Source organism: Rhinoraja longicauda, chromosome 27, assembly GCF_053455715.1.
Source record: "Rhinoraja longicauda isolate Sanriku21f chromosome 27, sRhiLon1.1, whole genome shotgun sequence".
Classification (NCBI taxonomy): Eukaryota; Metazoa; Chordata; class Chondrichthyes; order Rajiformes; family Arhynchobatidae; genus Rhinoraja; species Rhinoraja longicauda.
The window spans coordinates 29,491,134-29,513,258 of NC_135979.1; the positions used below are offsets into that span (position 1 = coordinate 29,491,134).

Here is a 22,125-nt window from a genome sequence, read left to right on the forward strand (position 1 = left end):
CGTCGTCCTTTGGCAGAAACATCACTTGCAAAGGTTCGGCATTAGCCAGAACAATGATTGTAGCCACGATAAAATGCTCAGTAATTACTGCGGTAAATGATAACGACAATTCATTAAAACTATTTGTAAAACAGCTTCTAGGCAAAAAAAACCCCCATCTTGACAGCTGGAGACCTAATCACAAGTCAAGGGGGATTTTTAAAGCTTGTGACAGTAACAACACTGAGATAGATTTTAGACAGTAAATCAACTTCTGCAAGTGTTTTGACAGAATAAAGGACACGATTAACGAAGCCGGCTGTAAATTTGTGTAACAAGTTCCCACGTCCTTCATCAGGCAGACTGGTGGACTTACTGACAAAGCTCAGTTCTTTGACTTATTCACAATGTGCTCATGCACAGCGTGTCTTTGCATTAGTTTATCCTCTTGGCAGTGAAATCAGACTCAATGAACCCCATGAAAGATGGACACAAAATGCTGGAGTAACTCAGCGGGACAGGCAGCATCTCTGGCGAGAAGGAATGGGTGATGTTTTGGCTCGAGACCCTTCTTCAGACTTCACCCCATTGTTTGGGTAGAGTCATAAATTCATACAGCACAGGTCAAGGACCCTCGGGCCAATTCATCCATGCCAACTAAGATGCCCCATCTAAGCTAGTCCCATGTACCTACGTTTGGCCCATACCTTCACAACCTTTTCTATCCATGTACCTACCTAAGTGTCTTTTAAATGCTGTTATGACATCTGTCACATCTACCTCCTTTGGCAGCTCGTTTCATGTACCCGCCACCAATCTTGAGAGAAAAAATTATCCCTCAGGTTCCAATTAAATCTTTCCCATACTGCCTGAAGACTATGTCCTCTGGTTCTTACTTCCACCATCCTGGGTAAAAGACTCTGCATTCACCCTATCAATTCCCCTCTTCATTTTATACACCTCTATAAGATCACCCTCAGCCTCCAGCGCTCCAAGGAATAATGTCCTGGCCTGTCCAGCTTATCCCTGGTGGCTAGGCCTTCAAGTCCTGACATCATCTTTGTACTCTTCTCTGCACTCATTCCAGCTTAATGTCTGTCATCTTTCCTACAGCAGGGTACCCAAAACTGAACATAAGTACAGCATCAACAACGCCCTGTAAAACTGTAACATTACATTATAAGGGCGGCACGGTGGTGCTGCAGTAGAGTGGCTGCCTAACAGCCCCAGAGGGCCAGATTCAATCCTGACTACGGGTGCTGTCTGCACAGAGTTTGTACGTTCTATCTGTGACTGCGTGGGTTTTCTCCGGGTGCTCCGGTTTCCTCCCACACTCCAAAGGCGTACAGGTTTGTAGCTGAATTGGCTTCTGTAAAATTGTCCCTCGTGTTGAAGGTAGTGTTCGTGTACAGGGCGATCGCTGGTTGACGTGGACTCGGTGAGCCAATGGACTTGTTTCTGAGCTGATTTTCTAAAGTTTAAAGTCTACTTCAGGCCTCCCCCCCCCCCCCCCCCCCCCCCGAGTTCTGACAGCATCCTCGTAAATCTTCTCTGCGCTCTTCCCAGCTTAACGAGACTCGTGGAATGGTGTAGGGAACAGAATGTGTTGATTCACATGGCTGCACACATTTCTACCACATCACCTCACAGATGTCATGTTACTGAAAGAATTAGCTGCTTCTTATCCAATAGTCAATATCGCTAATGATCTTTGCTACACACCAAATCACATTTAAAGCACCAAGCTAGATGGATACGCTTCCATTATGATTAGAACTATTCCTTAGTTAACAATAAAATAATTATTAGTTAAATATTTCTCATTCCTGGTGCTATCATATTTGTCATGTGTTCAAGATAATTTGGATTTTGTATCACATTCTCACTGATGGATCTCTTTTGCTTTGCCATTGGCAATAATAGTCTCATTTATTCCTATTCACGTAAATTCTATCACATAGACAGGAAAAAAGGATTGTGGTAAAATACATTTTTATTCGCTCATTTTTCATCATGGACAGCTCTTTGTCACATGGGTTATCAACCTATAATGATGCCCAGGAAGGATGCCTCTATTTTGACAGTATTTATTCACAAAATGCTGGAGTAACTGAGCAGGTCAGGCAGCATCTCAGGAGAGAAGGAATGGGTGACGTTTCAGGTCGAGACCCTTCCTCAGACTGATGTCAGGGGGGCGGGACAAAGGAAGGATATAGGTGGAGACAGGAAGATAAGAGGGAGAACTGGGAAGGGGGAGGGGAAGAGAGGGACAGAGGAACTATCTAAAGTTGGAGAAGTCAATGTTCATACCACTGGGCTGCAAGCTGCCCAAGCGAAATATGAGGTGCTGTTCCTCCAATTTCCAGTAGGCCTCACTATGGCACTGGAGGAGGCCCATGACGGAAAGGTCAGACTGGGAGTGGGAGGGGGAGTTGAAGTGCTCAGCCACCGGGAGATCAGGTTGGTTAAGGCGGACCGAGCGCAGGTGTTGAGTGAAACGATCGCCGAGCCTGCGTTTGGTTTCGCCGATGTAAATAAGTTGACATCTGGAGCAGCGGATACAATAGATGAGGTTGGAGGAGGTGCAGGTGAACCTCTGTCTCACCTGGAAAGACTGTTTGGGTCCTTGGATGGAGTTGAGGGGGGAGGTAAAGGGACAGGTGTTGCATCTCCTGCGGTTGCAGGGGAATGTGCCCGGGAATGGGGTGGTTTGGGTAGGAAGGGACGAGTGGACCAGGGAGTTACGGAGGGAGCGGTCTTTGCGGAACGCAGAAAGGGGAGGGGATGGGAAGATGTGGCCAGTGGTGGGGTCCCGTTGTAGGTGATGGAAATGTTATCGGATGATTTGTTGGATACGCTGGCTGATGGGGTGGAAGGTGAGAATGAGGGGAATTCTGTCCTTGTTACGAATGGGGGGAGGGGGACCAAGAGCGGAGCTGCGGGATGTAGAAGAGACCCTAGTGAGAGCCTCATCTATAATGGAAGAGGGGAAGCCCCGTTTCCTTAAGAAATTTTGACACTAATCAGTATGTCATCAGGTCAATCCATACTTACTCTGTTCTTCCTCCATCATTTCTCCCCAGTTTTTAGGAACATACAACATACAAACATAGAAAAATAGGTGCAGGAGTAGGCCATTCGGCCCTTCAGGACAGCACCGTCATTCAATATGATCATGGCCCATTATCCAAAATCAGTACCCCGTTCCTGCTTTTTCCCTATATCCCTTGATTCCTTTAGTCCCAAGAGCTAAATCTAACTCTCTCTTAAAAACATCCAGTGAATTGGCCTCCCCTGCCTTCTGTGGCAGAGAATTCCACAGAGTCACAACTCTCTGGGTGAAAAAGTTTTTCCTCATCTCATTTTTGGCAGTATCTTCAATGTAATAAAATTTCATATCATACGTAAAAGCTTATATACTACCCCACACACCAACATCCTCTTTAGTTTAGTGATACAGGGCAGAAACTGGCCCTTCAGCCCACCGAGTCTGTGCCAACCAGCGATCCCCGTATGTTCTACACACTGGTGACAATGCACAATTACAGGTATATCAAGCCAGTTAGCTTACAAAATTGTACGGAGGAAACCGGAGATCAATAGACAATAGACAATAGACAATAGGTGCAGGAGGCCATTCGGCCCTTCGAGCAAGCACCGCCATTCAATGTGATCATGGCTGATCATTCTCAATCAGATCCCGAAGAAAACTCACGCAGTGACAGGGAGAATGTACAAACTGTGTGCAGGCAGCACCCACAGTCAGGATTGAACCTGGGTCTCTGGCGCTGTAAGGCAGCATTCTGTTTGTCCTTTCATAACTTGTATTGTGTAGAAGAGGTTTACCAGAGTGCTGCCTGGATTAGAAGTTATTACCTATAAGGACCATGCAAGAAGGAACTGCAGGTGATGGTTTACACCGAAGATAGACACAAAAAGCTGGAGTAACTCAGCGGGTCAGGCAGCATCTCTGGAGAAAAGGAATGGGTGATATTTCGGGCCGAGACCCTTCTTCAGATTCGGAGAGGTTGGACAAATTGGATTGTTTTCTCTGGAACATCGGAGGCTGAGTGGACACCTGATAGAATTTATAAAATGATGAGAGACATGGATCGGGTAGAGAGTCAGAACCTTGTTCCCGTGTTGGGTCTGTCAATGACTAGAGGAGGTAGCTTTACGAAGAGAGGGCCAAAGTTTAAAGGAGATGTGCAGGGCCAGTTTTTTGCACAGAGATGCCTGGAATGCACTGCCAGGAGGGGTAATGGATACAGATGTGGCCATGACTTTTAAGAGGCTTCTGGATGGGCATGTAGATATGCAGAGAATGGAGAGTATGGATCATGTGAAGGCAGAGGAGATTAGATTAACTTGACATAGTGTATGACACAGACATTGAGGGCCGAAAGGCCTGTTCCTGTGCTCTACTATGCATTATTTCCATGCCATACCATCTTGTTTAACTAGTGGAACATTTTAGTTACATCCAGTGATTAACATCATGCATGTGAGTTGCTTAGGAGGGCTGCAGAGAAGTGAGCTGGAGAAAGAATTATAAATGATTTGTATTCCCTTTTTCTTTCCACTTTAATAAACTGTGGTGTCCTAACTGAGGTAGTTAACTGAGAGGCCCAAAATCAACTTGAAACCATACTGATTTATTTATATTGGACACCCTTTAATCTCATCTAGATTATTATTTTTTTTGTTGCACAGTTTAGTTTAGTTTTTAGAGATACAGCGTGGAAACAGGCCCTTCAGCCCACCGAGTCCACGCCGACCAGTGAACCCCGTACACTAGCACTATCCTACACACACTAGGGACAATTTACTATTTTACTGAAGCCAATTAACATTCAAACCTGTACGTCTTTAGAGTGTGGGAGGAAACAGGAAAACCTGGGGAAAACCCACGCAGGTCACGGGGAGAACGTGCAAACTACATACAGACAAGCACCCGTAGTCAGGATCGAACCCAGGTCTCTGGCGCTGTAAGGCAGCAATTTTCCCACTGTGCTACTGTGCCGTCCAGTTCCTTATTCTGTTCACTTCATGTTGTGTGAGTGGGCGGATGCACGGCAGATACAATTTCATGTGGATAAGTGTGAGGTTATCCACTTTGGTGGTGGGAATAGGAAGGCAGATTATTATTTGAATGGTGTCAAGTTAGGAAAAGGGGACGTACAACTAGATCTGGGTGTCCTAGTGCATCAGTCACTGAAAGGAAGCATACAGGTACAGTAGGCAGTGAAGAAAGCCAATGGAATGTTGGCCTTCATAACAAGAGGAGTTGAGTATAGGAGCAAAGAGGTCCTTCTGCAGTTGTACAGGGCCCCAGTGAGACCGCACAAGGAGTACTATGTGCAGTTTAGGTCTCCAAATGTGAGGAAAGATATTCTTGCTATTGAGGGCGTGCAGCATAGGTTCACTAGGTTAAATGCCGGAATGGCGGGACTATCATATGTTGAAAGACTGGAGCGACTAGGCTTGTATACACTGGAATTTAGAAGGATGAGAGGAGATCTTATCGAAACGTATAAGATAATTAAGGGGTTGGACATGTTAGAGGCAGGAAACATGTTCCCAATGTTGGGGGAGTCCAGAACCAGGGGCCACAGATTAAGAATAAGTGGTAGGCCATTTAGAACGGAGATGAGGAAAAACTTTTTCACTCAGAGAGTTGTAAATCTGTGGAATTCACTGCCTCAGAAGGCAGTGGAGGCCAATTCTCTGGATGCTTTCAAGAGAGCACTAGATAGAGCTCTTAAGGATAGCGGAGTCAGGGGGGATGGGAAGAAGGCAGGAACAGGGTACTGATTGTGGATGATCAGCCATGATCACATTGAATGGTGGTGCTGGCTCGAAGGGCCGAATGGCCTACTCCTGCATCTATTGTCTATTGTCTTCAAGAAACATCATAAAAGCATCAGTGGCTTCCCCAATTTGGTTTCAAAAATATGGTGACGGATGGTTTGTGCAAACGGGCCATCATTTTGAGTGTGTGTGGTAAACTCCATGCATTGTAACGTACAACCTTGACATCACAAAAATCATATTATCTCTTGCTGTACGTTCAGTAAATAATATGTAGATAGAAATGTAAATAGACTATGTAAATCGTAAATCATTTTAACGGCAAATAATTTTAAAACTGTTAAAACAGTTTGCATGACTTGCCCTTTCATGCACTAGGAGCATAGTCTCACACTGTTAAAGCAAAAATCAGTCTTTTCATTTCTTCGTCCAGTGCAGACAAGCCATTATTAATCATTTTTCTAAAGTGTATCATCAGGTACTGGCTGCTTGGGCTGGGAATTGCTTCTTATTATAATGTAATTCAACTATTCCAGCACAGATCGTTAAATTATGAAAAGTCCTCTACCTGGAACATTAACTCCGTTTCTCCTTCCACAGATACTGCTTGACCTGCAGAGTGTTTCCATAAGATTTTCCTCCTATTTTCTTGGATCAGAGCTCTGAATCTGTGTGTGTGTGTCTGTGTTTGTCTCTGTGTGTATGTGTATGTCTGTGCTTATCTGTGTGTGTATATGTGTGTCTGTGCTTGTCTCTGTGTGTGAATGTGCGTCTGTGCCTGTCTGTGTGTGAGTCTGTGCCTGACTGTGTGTGAATGTGTGTCTGTGTTTGTCCATGTGTGTGAGTGTGTGTCTGTGCATGTCTCTGTCTGTATGTGTATATCTGTGCCTGTCCGTGTGTGAGTGTGTGTCTGTACTTGTCTGTGCATGTGAATGTGTGTCTGTGCTTATTTGTGTGTGTGTGTGTCTGTGCCTGTCCGTGTGTGTGTGCCTGTGCTTGTCTCTGTATGTGTGTGTGTGTGTGTCTGTGCCTGTCCGTGCGTGAGTGTGTGCCTGTGCTTGTCTCTGTATGTGTGTGTGTGCCTGTCTGTGTATGTCTGTTATTGTCTATCTGTATGTGTGTGTCTGTGCCTGTCTGTGTGAGTGTGCCTGTGCGTGTCTGTGTGAGTATGTCTGTGCCTGTCTGTGTGTGTGTGTGTGTGTGTGTGTGTGTGCTTGTTTCTGTCTGTATGTGTGTGTCTGTGCCTGTCTGTGTGAGTGAATGTGTGTATGTGCTTGTCTGTGTGCATGTGTGTGTGTCTGTGTTTGACTGTGTGTCTGTGTACACGTGCCTGTATTTTCCGGTGCGTATCTTTGCTACATCACGGAATGTGAGTGTGCATTTAAGCCTCAGCTATGAGCGAGACTATGCTAGAATTTACATGCCCTATGTGTACTGTCACAAAATATTACATTCACATATACACATGCAACGGCCAAAATAATTATGAAAAGTAGGAAAACATACAAACCTTTTCCAGTCCTTCTTCCTTCAGGCTGATGACGTCCAGATCAAAGTCGGTCCGGAGCCCAGTAGTCTTGTTAAATATGATTCGGCCCGTTAATCCTTCCCATTGAGCCTCAAAGGGAAAATACAGCGCGGTGATTACACAGCCATACAAATCATTACTACAACAGTAAACTTTAATTACAATCTCACAATGAAATGATCCTAATTCCCCCTCCTTGTGGAATATGGATAATTAATCATTGCCGTTCTCCATTCACTGGCCACAGCTCGCTACGTGAATCTCATTCGGCTCAGCGCACTGAATTATAGGCACAGCCATTGTGAAAGTCATGTATCTTGTTTGACATTAATAAGATTATGTGTCTCATCAGTGGCTCAGATGTCATTTGGAAAGAAGGGTGTTGCTTTCATCTCGCCAGTTCCTATTGCTAGCTCTTGTCTCCCAGCCTTTTGAAAGTGCGTGTGTGTATCGGTTAGGAGTGAAGGGAGTGGAGGACACACTGGAAAGTGGTGGAACTTCTTATTAGCTCTCTCATTAACCTTCATAACCCACAGTGACTGCAAATGTGCTGCTACCTAATGAATTATAAACTTGGGTTCACGCTGGTCTCTATCGGTTGGTGCACCTGCTGACTTGTGACAGGAGTTGTAGGGGAATGATGAATGAATCCGCAGGGACAACCTCCCTGGAACTGGGATGCTCCGGATGGACCGCCGAGCGGGAGAATTAGTGTCGCTCTTCGCAATCCGCCTTTGTTTGTAATGCCTGGGAGCAGCTTGGAAACAAATGGCCCGAGATCACAAATGTTTCAAGTTATGTTATCTTGTGGAAAACCTGGGATAGTTTGTATAGAACAGTAAGAGAACCAGGGGATGTAGGGGTAACCTTTTTCACACAAAGGGTGGTGGGTGTATGGAACGAGCTGCCGGAGGAGGTAGCTGAGGCTGATTCTATCACATTTGTCAAAAGACATTTGGACAGGTGCGTGGATAGGAAAGGTTTAGAGGGTTATGGGCCAAACATAGGCTGGTGGGACTAGTGTACATGCTGGTCGGTGTGGGCAAGTTGGGATGAAGGGCCTGTTTCCACGCTGCATGACTCTATGAATCTAATAACACGGGCCAATAAACATAAAACTCAGCCTCAAGACGGGTGTCGACCTGAATTGTCACCCATTTGTTCTATCGAGAGATGCTGCCTGACCGCTGAGTTACTCCAGCATTTTGTGTCTATCTTCGGCATGAACCAGCATGTGCAGTTCCTCCCTACACAACGTAACACACGCGAGGAGCAACATGTGGCATCAAGGCTGGGATCTGAGCATGCGTTGCTCACACTGGCCCCGTGTCTTCAGGTGGACTTCTGATCCGTGTGTGTTACAGTTGCAAGTCAGGCCAGCACACAACTGCAATAAACTGCAACAGCCCCTGAACCATTAAACTCCTCACAGTGTAAGTGTTCGAACCAGCTGCCTCTGTTGCTATGTGACCATACAGAACCTACTTTATGCATTATAACCTTTATGGGATCCAGAAGGCAATGTAAAAGAAAGAGCCTGCTATAAACATCACAGAACATTTTTTATTATCCCCATAACATTAGAAATGTTGATTAATGGAACGTTTCTCTGTTATAATATTGTACCAAAAGTCGGTGCTGTTGATCAAGACAACTCAAACAGAAATGCAACAGTTTCTCGTCCAATTATAGTCTCCACTGACAAACAACAAAAGCAATGCCCCCCAAGTCTGTGTAGTTTGGAGCCTATTTGGAGGTTGTAGTGTTTAATAGTTTGATGGTTGGAGGGAAGTACCAGCTCCGGAACCTGAACCTTGCTTATCTATTCCTCTCATGACCTCTATCAGATCACCTCTCATCCTTCTGTGTTCTAAGGAATACAGTCCTAGCCTGCCCAACCTCTCCCTATAGCTCAGGCCCTCAAGTCCTGGCTACACACTCACCATGTATCTGATCTTTATAGCTGCAAAAGATGTACCATTCATAGCATCAGACATGTACAAGTTCAGAGGCACTGAAGATGACCATGCTCTGGGAAACCTTGGATTATGGACCCTAATGAAGCCATAGTCTTGGTCGGCATAGACGAGTTGGGCCAAAGGGCCTGTTTCCATGCTGTCTGACTATGAACATGAGTACTGAAGGTAGCCATTCAGCCTATCATACTTGTCAAGGATCAGGCATGTTTAATTGTCACATGTACCAAAAACGGAACAATGAAAGTGAAACAATATGCTTACACCTCAAAAAATGAACGTCATTAGCCAACGCAACTTTCGTGCTCTTATTCTATGTCTGTGTAAAACTTTAGAGTCTTCAAGGTACAACATAAGTCTTTATTCCATTAACTCAATGCTGGCAGCAAGACAACTAAAATGGCTGCAACCACACTCCCACACAGTGAACAGCCAAGATAACTATGTACAAAACATCTCCCTTTGTCCTGTGCAGCGCCACCTGCTGCACGGGAGGAGCAACGGGTCCTCCCACCCCACACAGTCCACAAAACATCACACTCCCCCTTTCCAGTTTGAATGTCTCTATTCCTGAATGAGTCGCCTTGGGGGAATACCACGATTGCAACGTGTCGATCGACGAAGGAGCCCAGGCAGATCGGCAGGGAGTTCGTCTGGTGGAACTTCATCAAGCCAGGGGAGGAGCAAATCAGGCACTCCAGTGTCCACATGATTCGGCACCCGGGTGCCCGACTGCTTGGTTCTGGCCAGGCTCTGCGCAGTCTTCGCAGGTCGGCCAACTTGGGGCTACTCACTATCCCGCGGTCTAGGCTTAAGCTCAGGGGTGACCGCGCTTTTGCGGTTGCAGCTCCTAGACTGTGGAACAGCATCCCTCTCCCCATCAGAACTGCCCCCTCCATCGACTCCTTTAAGCCCAGGCTCAAAACCTATTTCTACTCCCTAGCGTTTGAGGCTCATTGAGGAGGCGCTGTGAACTGTTTGCGTGCTACTGTATGTTTCATTTTTTTCCTTAGTACCTAATCAGATGTACAGCACTTTGGTCAACGTGGGTTGTTTTTAAATGTGCTATACAAATAAAATTGACTTGACTTGACTTCGCTGGAAGAACGCGGCTTCTTAATTGGTCATCATGCCGTCGGCAATGTCCTTGTCCTTGGACGGTGTACATTGTGGTTCCAATGTGAGCCATGATCCTGCCAGCTCATCATGCCGTGGGCACTGTCCTTGTCCATGGACGGTGTACATTGTGGTTCCAATGTGAGCCATGATCCTGCCAGCTCATCATGCCGTGAGCACTGTCCTTGTCCATGGACGGTGTACATTGTGGTTCCAATGTGAGCCATGATCCTGCCAGCTCATCATGCCGTGGGCACTGTCCTTGTCCATGGACGGTGTACATTGTGGTTCCAATGTGAGCCATGATCCTGCCAGCACACCATTTGTTTCACTTGGTTGTATAATTGCGATAATATACGTGGTCGCCAATGTCGAATTTGGACTTGTTCGACTTCGTTGGCTGAGTGCGCGCCGTGTGAGAGTTACGGGTCGGGTTCAAAACTGATAGGGGAGAGCGCACATGACGTCCGAGCATCATCTCCGCTAGCGTACGACCGGTCGTGCAGTTTGGAACAGTTCGATACTGCTGTAAGAAATCGCGCAATGCCAATTGTTTCGATTTCTTTTCAATTGCTACAGCGCGTTTCATGGCTTGCTTGAAAACGCCGACAAGCCGCTCCGCCTCACCATTTGAAGGTGGATGAAAAGGTGCTGATGTCAGATGCACGATTGAGCGATGTTGGCACCAGTCACTGAACATTTGCGAGGCAAATTGGGGTCCATTGTCGCTTACGATTGTTAAGGGCAATCCCCAAATGGCAAACAAATCGTCGAGCACAGAAGTGGTTGTTTCGGTGGTTGGATATTTATGCATTTGGATAACATGTGGCCATTTCGAATGGGCGTTCATGACGACCAGCCACATGTCCTCCAGGAACAGTCTGGCAAAATCTATGTGGATTTGCTGCCATGGTTGGTCGGGATGGGCCATGGGGAGGTCTTTTCCGGTGGATTCGGCGCTGTTTCGGCACATGGTGTGCAGTTCTTGCAGTGGTTGGTGATATTGGCCTCGATATTCGGCCACCACACATGCATGAGGGCGAGCACTTTCATTCGCACAATTCCAATGTGTGTCTTGTGCAACCTTTTCAGAATTGGCGATCGCAGTTCCGTCGGAATGATCACTCGACGGTCACGGAGCAGAATGCCATCCTTTGAGGAGATATCCGTTTGCGCATTCTGGAATGAGCGGAATTCCTTATCCAGCTTGGGACTGTTTGGCCACCCCTGAGTGACAAAATGTCGTACCTTCGACAAAATGGGGTCTGCGCTTGTATAGTTGGCGACCGTCCTTGCGGAGACGGGGAAATCGGCGATAACCCGCGTGTTGAGCAAGTTCACGTCCGTCTCAATTTCCATAATTGCCTCCTCTTTACCGAACGTCAGGTCGGGTCCAATCGGTAGACGAGACAGTGCATCGGCATTGGCATGCTCGGCAGACTGTCGGTAAATGATGCGGTAATCATATCCCATCATGTAAGAAAATGTAAGAAAATAACTGCAGATGCTGGGACAAATGGAAGGTATTTATTCACAAAATGCTGGAGTAACTCAGCAGGTCAGGCAGCATCTCAGGAGAGAAGGAATGGGCGACGTTTCGGGTCGAGACCCTTCTTCAGACTGATGTCAGGGGGGGCGGGACAAAGGAATCTCATCATGATCAAGGCCCGATGTTGTAGACGCTGCAACGTCATGACAGGCAAACTTTTCTCCGGACTGAAAATAGTCAGCAGCGGCTTGTGGTCGGTGATGAGCAGGAAATGTCGCCCACTCAAATATTGGTGGAACTTCCGGACACCAAACACGATCGCCAGTGCTTCTTTCTCCACTTGACTGTAGATTATCTCGTCGGTCGTCCGCGTTTTGGATGCAAACGTGATTGGTTCTTCCTTGCCGTTCTGCACCGTTTGTGAGATTACAGCTCCAAGACCATAAGGCGATGCATCGGCAGCCAGCGAGATCGGCTTCGATGGGTCATGGTGGACCAAACGAGTCTTCTGGGCGAGCACCTCCTTCAACCTGGTGAATGCATGGTGATGACCTGCAGCCCTTGACCAGTCTATCCCGCAACGCATTGTCTTGGCACTTTTCGCAACATTGAGCTTTAAAATCACATGCCTGTGCCTTGGTGCGAAGTTCGGCAAGAAATTCGGTAATAGATTGCCCTTCCTGTTGCACCATCCGGTAGAAATCGAGGTGAGCTGCGAGGAAATCATGACTTTCTTCGTAATGCAGCTGCAAAGCCGTTGTGATTTCAGCGTATGAAACTTCCGTTACTTCTTCTGTAAGTAAATTTTGAAACAGTGCAAATGTTTCTGGAGACATTGATGAACACGAGGCAGCCTTCTTCCTCAGGTCAGTCGTAATTCCCATACTTTCAAAATAAAACTCAACGCGCATTAAATACGATGACCACCTTTCTCGCTCGGGATCGAAACGATCAAATTGCAGATTCATGTTTAGAAAAAAATCAAAAAAATAGGCTCTTATCGTGTTCGTGTTCTATCTTCCAGGTACAACAGAGGCCTTTATTACATTAACTCAATGCTGGCAGCAAGACAACTAAAATGGCTGCAACCCCACGATCTGACTGCACACTCCACACTGTGTACAGCCAAGATAACTATGTACAAAACATCTCCCTTTATCCTGTGCAGCACCACCTGCTGCACGGGAGGAGCAACGGGTCCTCCAACCCCACACGCTCCACCAAACATCACTGTAACCATCAGTGTCCTGCACATTTTACTCCTCTAAGTAATTCCACTTTCAAAATTATAATTTAATGGGAAAAAAAATTTCATGTTAGCTCTTGTTCCTTTCTCAATCACCTTAAAATGGATGGATACTGCAGATGTTGGGTTACATAAAAAAACACAAATTGATCAGCGAGTCAGGCAGTATCTCAGGATTCTACTTAATGACAATAGACATGAAATGGACACATTAATGGACACAGACATTCACATTGATTAGTAAGGGTGTCAGGGGTTACGGGGAGAAGGCAGGAGAATGGGGCTGAGAGGGAAAGATAAATCAGCCATGATTGAATGGCAGAATAGACTTGATGGGCCAAATGGCCTTATTCTGCTCCTAGAATTTATGAACTTATGAATGAATCTCTTCCTGCACATGATCCACATCCCTCCATTCCCTACATATCCTTATGCCCATCCCAAAGCCTCAAATGCCACTGTCGTATGTGCCTTCACCACCCTGGCACCAGCCACTCTCTGTGTAAAAACATGCCCCACGCATCTCCTTTAAACTTTATAACATGAAACAAAATCAAGGAATGATATATGAAAATTGCATTTTCACACCCTCTTCTCTGGAAACACGGGCTACGCATTAAAGGTGTAAGTGTGTTGGAAGGAACTGCAGATGCTGGTTTACACCGAAATAGACAAAAACTGCTGGAGAAACAGAAGGAATGGGTGACGTTCCGGGTCGAGACCCTTCTTCAGACTGAGAGCCAGGGGAGTGGGAGACACAGAGATGGGGAAGGGTGAGGTGTGAACATGAGACATCAAAGTGGAAGGGGTTGAAAGGAAAAGTATGATTCAAGGTACAATGTATGATGATTATTAAATGGTGTTGCAGACTTGATGGGCCGAATGGCCTAATTCTGCTGCTATAACTGATGAGGTGGTTAACCTTACGGACGCATTGTCACTAACCGGTCATTACCTCTTTTATGAAGTTCATGAAACGGCTGCCGAATCGCCAAGGCTTGTGCCGATGACACTGCAAGGAGTTGACTGTCATCTGAGGAGCTCGCTGGTAGGACATTGATACAATATGAACTGCATCGTATGTCAGAGCAGCATCTGTCTGAAATAAATGTGAAAACTGTTTAAGCTGATTTCTCAAAACGTCTTTGCTTACGGCAGCACACGTTAGCTCTGTGCCGGCAGGCTTTTGACAAGCAAGCTTTATAGTATAGATATTACAGTGTATTGTAACATTACTTACACCATAAATTACTCTGTCAGCACTGCTATATTAACTCTGAGCCCCTTTCAAAATATTATATAACTCATAAGGGTTGCTTTCATTATGGTTATCAGAATCACAGTGGCTCGCTGTCATCTATCGCTTTGTTTTTAGCCTATAAATCTAAATCTAAATTATATAGATAATTCTATAAATCTATAAATCTATTCTTGTCAGTGAAAGACTAGTTCTGATATATTTTTTTTCCAATCGCATCCATTTGGTGCTGATCGAAGAGGTTCTGTTGAAATCGTTATATTTCCTTCAATTAAATCATTATATTTTTAAAGTTATTCACATTTTAAAGTTTAAATCTATCTCCTAGGGAGGGAGGGGTGGAGGGAGGAGGGAGGGAGGATAAGGGGGGGTTGAGGGGGATGGAGTGGGGGGGAGGGCAAGGGGGAGAGGAAGGGGAGGGGTAGGGGAGGGGTAGGGGAGGGGTGGGGGGGAGGGAGGTGGAGGGGGAGGGGAGGAGGGAGGGGGGTGGAGTGGGGGGAGAGGGGAAGGCGGAGGGGTAGGGGGAGGGGTGGGGAGAGGGAGGTGGAGAGGGAGGGGAGGAGGGAGGGGAATGGAGTGGGGGGAGAGGGGAAGGGGGCGGGGAAGGGGGAGAGGGGAAGGGGAGGGGAAGGGGGAGGGTAGGGGAGGGTGGGGTGAGGGAGGTGGAAGGGGAGGGGGAGGGGAGGAGGGAGGGGGGAGGGGGAGGAGGGAAGTAGGGGGCAAGGGAGGGAGGAGGGGGAGGGGAGGGGAGAGGGAAGGGGGGAAGGAGGGGGAGGAGGCAAGGGAGGGAGATGGGGGGAGAGGGGAGGGGAGAGGGGAGGGGGGGAGAGGGTGCTGCACCAATGCAGGAGAGGTTTGGGCCCAACGGGTCCACTTGGTCTAGTAAGACCTTAAATGTCAAACAAAGTTGGCTGCCAAGCCAGAGAAAGAAGTATTGGGCTCAATCACTCAGGATACAGAGTGCTGCTTGGATTCCTCATCAATAATCGTTGCTCATCCAAATATACTTATTCTGGACGCGGAGAGTGGAATGAACTGATCCACCGGGAGTTTAGAGAGGCTGGACAGACTTTGTAAGAGGAATTTGTTTAGACTTTAGACTTTAGCGATACCGTGCTGAAACAGGCTCTTCGGCCCAACGAGTCCATGCCGTCCAGCGATCCCTGTACACTAACACTATCTTATACGCGAGGGACAATTTACAAATTTTACTGAAGCTAATTAACGTACAAACCTGTACGTCTTTGGAGTGTGGGAGGAAATCAGAGCACCCGGAGAAACCCATGTGATCACAGGGAGAACGTACAAACACCATACAGACAGCAGCCGTAGTCAGGATTGAACCCGGGTCTCTGGTGCTGTGAGGCAACAACTCTGCCGCTGCGCCACCGTGCCACCCCAGTGTGACGAACAATTGATTTAAATGGGTAGCGAGAGCAGGCTATACTCCAGGGGTCAAAGTTTCAGGATCTGTCTTCACTGAGGAAGATACACACAATCTCCCAAATGTTCTAGGGGCCGGAGAACCTAGGGTGATGGAGGAACTGAAGGAAATCCACATTAGGCAGGAAATGGTTTTGGGTAGACTGATGGGACTGAAGGCTGATAAATCCCCAGGGCCTGATGGTCTGCATCCCAGAGTACTTAAGGAGGTGGCTCTAGAAATAGTGGAAGCATTGGAGATCATTTTTCAATGTTCTATAGATTCAGGATCAGTTCCTGTGGATTGGAGGATAGCAAATGTTATCCCACTTTTTAAGAAAGGAGGGAGAGAGAAAACGGGTAATTATAGACCAGTTAGTCTGACATCAGTGGTGGGGAAGATGCTGGAGTCAATTATAAAAGACGAAATTGCTGAGCATTTGGATAGCAGTAACGGGATCATTCCGAGTCAGCATGGATTTACGAAGGGGAAATCATGCTTGACAAATCTACTGGAATTTTTTGAGGATGTAACTAGGAAAATTGACAAGGGAGAGTCAGTGGATGTGGTGTACCTCGACTTTCAGAAAGCCTTCGACAAGGTCCCACATAGGAGATTAGTGGGCAAAATTAGGGCACATGGTATTGGGGGTAGGGTACTGACATGGATAGAAAATTGGTTGACAGACAGAAAGCAAAGAGTGGGGATAAATGGGTCCCTTTCGGAATGGCAGGCAGTGACCAGTGGGGTACCGCAAGGTTCGGTGCTGGGACCCCAGCTATTTACGATATACATTAATGACTTAGACGAAGGGATTAAAAGTACCATTAGCAAATTTGCAGATGATACTAAGTTGGGGGGTAGTGTGAATTGTGAGGAAGATGCAATAAGGCTGCAGGGTGACTTGGACAGGTTGTGTGAGTGGGCGGATACATGGCAGATGCAGTTTAATGTAGATAAGTGTGAGGTTATTCACTTTGGAAGCAAGAATAGAAAGTCAGATTATTATCTGAATGGTGTCAAGTTAGGAGGAGGGGGAGTTCAACGAGATCTGGGTGTCCTAGTGCATCAGTCAATGAAAGGAAGCATGCAGGTACAGCAGGCAGTGAAGAAAGCCAATGGAATGTTGGCCTTCGTAACAAGAGGAGTTGAGTATAGGAGCAAAGAGGTCCTTCTACAGTTGTACCGGGCCCTGGTGAGACCGCACCTGGAGTACTGTGTGCAGTTTTGGTCTCCAAATTTGAGGAAGGATATTCTTGCTATGGAGGGCGTGCAGCGTAGGTTCACTAGGTTAATTCCCGGAATGGCGGGACTGTCGTATGTTGAAAGGCTGGAGCGATTGGGCTTGTATACACTGGAATTTAGAAGGATGAGGGGGGATCTTATTGAAACATATAAGATAAGTAGGGGATTGGACACATTAGAGGCAGATAACATGTTCCCAATGTTGGGGGAGTCCAGAACAAGGGGCCACAGTTTAAGAATAAGGGGTAGGCCATTTAGAATGGAGATGAGGAAGAACTTTTTCAGTCAGAGGGTGGTGAAGGTGTGGAATTCTCTGCCTCAGAAGGCAGTGGAGGCCAGTTCGTTGGATGCTTTCAAGAGAGAGAGCTGGATAGAGCTCTTAAGGATAGCGGAGTGAGGGGGTATGGGGAGAAGGCAGGAACGGGGTACTGATTGAGAGTGATCAGCCATGATCGCATTGAATGGCGGTGCTGGCTCGAAGGGCTGAATGGCCTACTCCTGCACCTATTGTCTATTGTCTATTGTCTATTGATAGAGAAGAAAGCAGGCTCAGATCCTCAGCTTGGACTCATGTAGGATGCTGAGTTTACATATGGTCTGCTTCATCCTCAAGCAGCATTTACAGAGGGGCAGCAACAGAGTTTTGGGCAAGGATTGGAAATGAGAGCATTGCTCATCCCAAAGGAGACGTTTGGAGCTCACCTTACATCACAACACAAAACATCCACTGCAAACATTTACTGCAATTTACTTAATATTTGAGCTGTAATCCTTCTGAAGCTTTCAAATATCACTGGGACTGAGGTAAAGACCAAGAAGCCTTTATCGTCACCATTGGAAACTGATTTCCACAACATTTCCGATGATTTACACTGTAGCTTCCATGAACCCTGCTGGGTCTCATTCACAACCTACACAACATCATCATCAGGACAAGTGGAATGGTCCATACTGTGTGAGCCAATGACCTAGGGTGGCACAGTGGTGCAGTGGTAGACTTGCTGCCTTACAGTGCCAGAGATCCAGGTTTGATTCTGGCTGTGTGTGCAGTCTGTACGGAGTTTGTACGTTGTCCCTGTGACCGCGTGGGTTTTCTCCGGGCGCCCTGGTTTCCTCCCACATTACAAAGACGTGCAGCTTTGTTGGTTAATTGGCTTCTATTATTTGTCCCTCGTGTGTAGGAAAGTACTGGTTGATGGTGATCACTGTTTGGTGTGGACTCGGTGCAGCGAAGGGCCTGTTTCCTCGCTGTATCTCTAAACTAAAAGTGCAGATGGCACGGTCTATTGCAAAGCAAACAAAATCACCTAATCAATCTTAAAAGAAGCGTTGTAAACAAACTAAATCAACAGAGCCATGAATTCAGTCGTTTCTCCAGAAATACGAGTTGAATTGTGGACCGTGCTCTGAAATGATTTGCATGTAAGGAGCAGTGGCCAACTGTTTAGTTTAGTTTAGTTTATTGTCACGTGCACCGATGTACAGTGAAAAGCTTTTTGTTGCGTGCCAACCAGTCAGCGGAAATACAACACACGATGGCAATCAAGCCATCCAGTGTAAATGCTGCTGTTGGAGTAGAGGTTGAAAAGAGTGGAGCGATTGAAATGAATGAATGAAAGGCCTGGATAGAGTGGATGTGGAGAAGAGGTTTCCACTCGTGGGAAAGTCTAGGACCAGAGGACGGTCACACAATGAAAGGATGCACCTTTCAGAAAAGGCATGAGGAGGAGTTTCTTTAGTCAGAGGGTGGTGAATTCGTTGCCACAGAAGGCTGAGGAGGGCAAGTCATTGGATATTTTTAAGGCGGAGATTGATAGATTCTTAATAAGTAAGGGTGTCAGGGGTTATGGGGGGAAACCCACCTGCGTGGGTTTTCTCCGAGATCTTCGGTTTCCTCCCACCCTCCAAAGATGTACAGGTTTGTAGATTAATTGTCTTGGTAAATGTAGAAATTGTCCCTAGTGGGTGTAGGATAGTGTTGATGTGCGAGAATCGCTGGTCGGCACGGACCTGGCGGGCCGAAAGGGCCTATTTCCGCGCTGTATCTCTAAACTAAAGCAGGAGAATGGGGTTGAGAGAGAAAGATAGATCAGCCATTATTGAATGGTGGATTAGACTAGATGGGCTGAATGGCCTAATTCTGCTCCAAAGACTTATGAATTTATGAACATGATTGCAGATCATGTTTTATTGACAAGGGAATTATCTAATCATCTCCATTCTGGCTGACTTAAGCTTTCGCCAAATAGAAGCCAGTCTCGCTGCTATCATTGTGCAGATGTGGAACCTATATAGATATTGGATGTTAAACATCATCACAGGTCACCACGTCAAGTACACGTGCTTCATTAACCGATATTGAGTTTGTGAAAAGCTCAATACGAGCAAAGCTTTCTTTTTCTTGTGAACACTTTGTGAACAACAGAATAATCCATTGATGTATTTTAACTGGACTGATCAAATATTGGACCTTACGGGCTTTTCTGGTGTTTTAAGGATTTGTTTTGTTTATTGGTTGCTGGTGACGAACAGAATACGAGAGTGCTCGCCTGCAGGTTATGCAGACGGCCTGCCTCTACAATCTGAGTCACACATTCAGGGTGCCTATTGCTTTACCAAGTTTACAGGTCGTTAAAAAAGTTTCCTGACTCAAAACACAAGGCCCCTCCTATATTAGGCAGCACAGTGGCACAGCTGGTAGTTCATAGATTCGTAAGTTGTAGGAGCAGAATTAGGCCATTTGGCCCATCGAGACTACACGTTCTCCTTGTGACCGCGTGGGTTTCCTCCGGGTGCCCTGGTTTTCCGTGACATCCCAAAGATATGTGGGTTTGTAGATGAATTGTTAAGTGAGATACCATAGAACCAATGTGAACAGATGATCGATGGTCGGTGTGGACTCGGTGAGCCGAAGGGCTGTTTTCATGCATCATCCCTGAACTAAACTGATATATCATATCATATCATATGACATATAGCAAATGAAAGCCAGCAAATCCCTGGTACGTTTGATAGAGCTAGATAGAGCTCTTAAGTATAGCGGAGTCAGGGGGTATGGGGAGAAGGCAGGAACGGGGTACTGATTGAGAATGATCAGCCATGATTACATTGAATGGCGGTGCTGGCTCGAAGGGCCGAATGGCCTCCTCCTGCACCTATTGTCTATTGTCTATTGTTTGGGTAGTACGGTTGTGTAGTTGGTAGGGCTGCTGCCACACTGCGCCAGAGACGCAGGTTTCATCCTGACTTCAGGTGCTGTCGGTGTGGAGTTTGCACGTTCCCTTTGTGTCCATGTGGGTTTCCACCGGGTGCTCCTGGTCCTCCTATTTCCTATCACATCCCAAAGACATGTGGGTTTGTAGGTTAATTGACCTGTGTAAAATTCTCCTCTGTAACAGAGCGTAGGGAGCGGATGCAAAAGTGGGATAACATAGAACTAGTGTAAATAGCTGATCGGTGGTGGGTGTGGACTCAGTGGCCGAAGGGCCTGTTTTCATGCAGCTTCTCACAGATACATAGAAAATAGGCGCAGGAGGAGGCCATTTGGCCCTTCGAGCCAGCACCGCCATTCATTGTGATCATGGCTGATCATCCATAATCAGTAACCCGTGCCTGCCTTCTCCCCGTACCCCCTGATTCCGCTAGCCCCTAGAGCTCTATCTAACTCTCTTTTAAATTAATCCAGTGATTTGGCCTCCACTGCCTTCAGTGGCAGAGAATTCCACAAATTCACAACTCTCTGGGTGTAAAAGTTTCTTCTCACCTTAGTTTTAAATGGCCTCCCCTTTATTCTTAGACTGTGGTCCTTGGTTCTGGACTCCCCCAACATTGGGAACATTTTTCCAGCATCTAACTTGTCCAATCCTTTTATAAATTTGTACATCTCCATAACATCCCCTCTCATCCTTCTAAACTCCAGTGAATACAAACCCAGTCTTTCCAATCTTTCCTCATATGACAGTCCTGCCATCAAGGGGATTAACCTCCTGAACCTACGCTGCACTGCCTCAATAGCAAGGATGTCCTTCCTCAAATTAGGAGACCAAAACTGCACACAATACTCCAGATGTGGTCTCACCAGGGCACTATACAACTGCAGAAGGACCTTTTTACTCCTGTACTCAAATCCTCGTTATGAAGGCCAACATGACATTAGTTTTCTTCACTGCCTGTTGTACCTGCACGCTTACTTTCAGTGACTGGTGTACATGGACACCCAGGTTTTGTGGCACTTCCCCTCTCCCTCATCTGACACCATTGAGATAATTCTCTAAGTTAAACTTCTAAACTAATGTATGGAGAATGAAGGTTAGCTGGCGACATCATTTCTGTAACTTCATCTTTTCAAAATGACGGATAGAAACAGCGACAACAGCTAATAAAACCAGGAAAACTCCAGAAAATGAAATGGATGTAGGATTTTCACGTGCAAATGATGTGCCTAAAATCAATGCCAATCATGAATCTGGCCACTGCACTGTCTATATCTCTCTTTAACTATCTATATCACCATCTGTATCTTTAGTTTGGTTTAGTTTTTTTGGTTTAGAGATACAGTGCAGAAACAGGCCCATTGGCCCACTGAGTCCACACCGGCCAGCAATTCCCACACACTAATACTATCCTACGCACACAAGGAACAATTTACACATACACCAAGCCAATTAACCTCCAAACCTTTATGGCTTTGTAGTGTGGGAGGAAACCGAAGATCTTGGAGAAAACCCACGCGGTCACGGGGAGAACGTACAAACTCCGTACAAACAGCACCCGTAGTCAGGATCGAACCCGGGTAAGCGCTGTAAGATCAGTAACTTTACTGCTGCGCCACCGTGCCGCTCCACAAATGTCTTGTTTCCCTTTCCCCTGACTCTCAGCCTGAAGAAAGGTCTCAACCCGAAATGTTACCTATTCATTTTCTCCAAAGAAGCTGAGTTACTCCAGCGTTTTGTGTCTATCTTCGGTTTAAACCAGCATCTGCAATTCCTTCCTGCTCAGTCATTATGTGCAGCTTTCTAAAATCTGTTGTTAATATTGCAGCATCCTAAATTTTT

At 46.3% G+C, this 22,125-nt stretch overlaps 1 protein-coding gene across 3 annotated transcripts in view; it reads right to left on the reverse strand.

The window, feature by feature from the left end:
* LOC144606858 (glutamate receptor ionotropic, kainate 3-like) overlaps positions 1-22,125 on the reverse strand; it is a 552,253-nt gene that overhangs the window by 322,359 nt on the left and 207,769 nt on the right. For all 3 annotated transcript variants that reach the window (XM_078423285.1, XM_078423286.1, XM_078423284.1), the window contains 2 exons: positions 14,101-14,244; positions 7,301-7,408 (listed from right to left, as the gene is read on the reverse strand). In XM_078423285.1, coding sequence (XP_078279411.1) covers positions 7,301-7,408; positions 14,101-14,244 — 252 coding nt within the window. The remainder of the gene's footprint in view (positions 1-7,300; positions 7,409-14,100; positions 14,245-22,125) is intronic.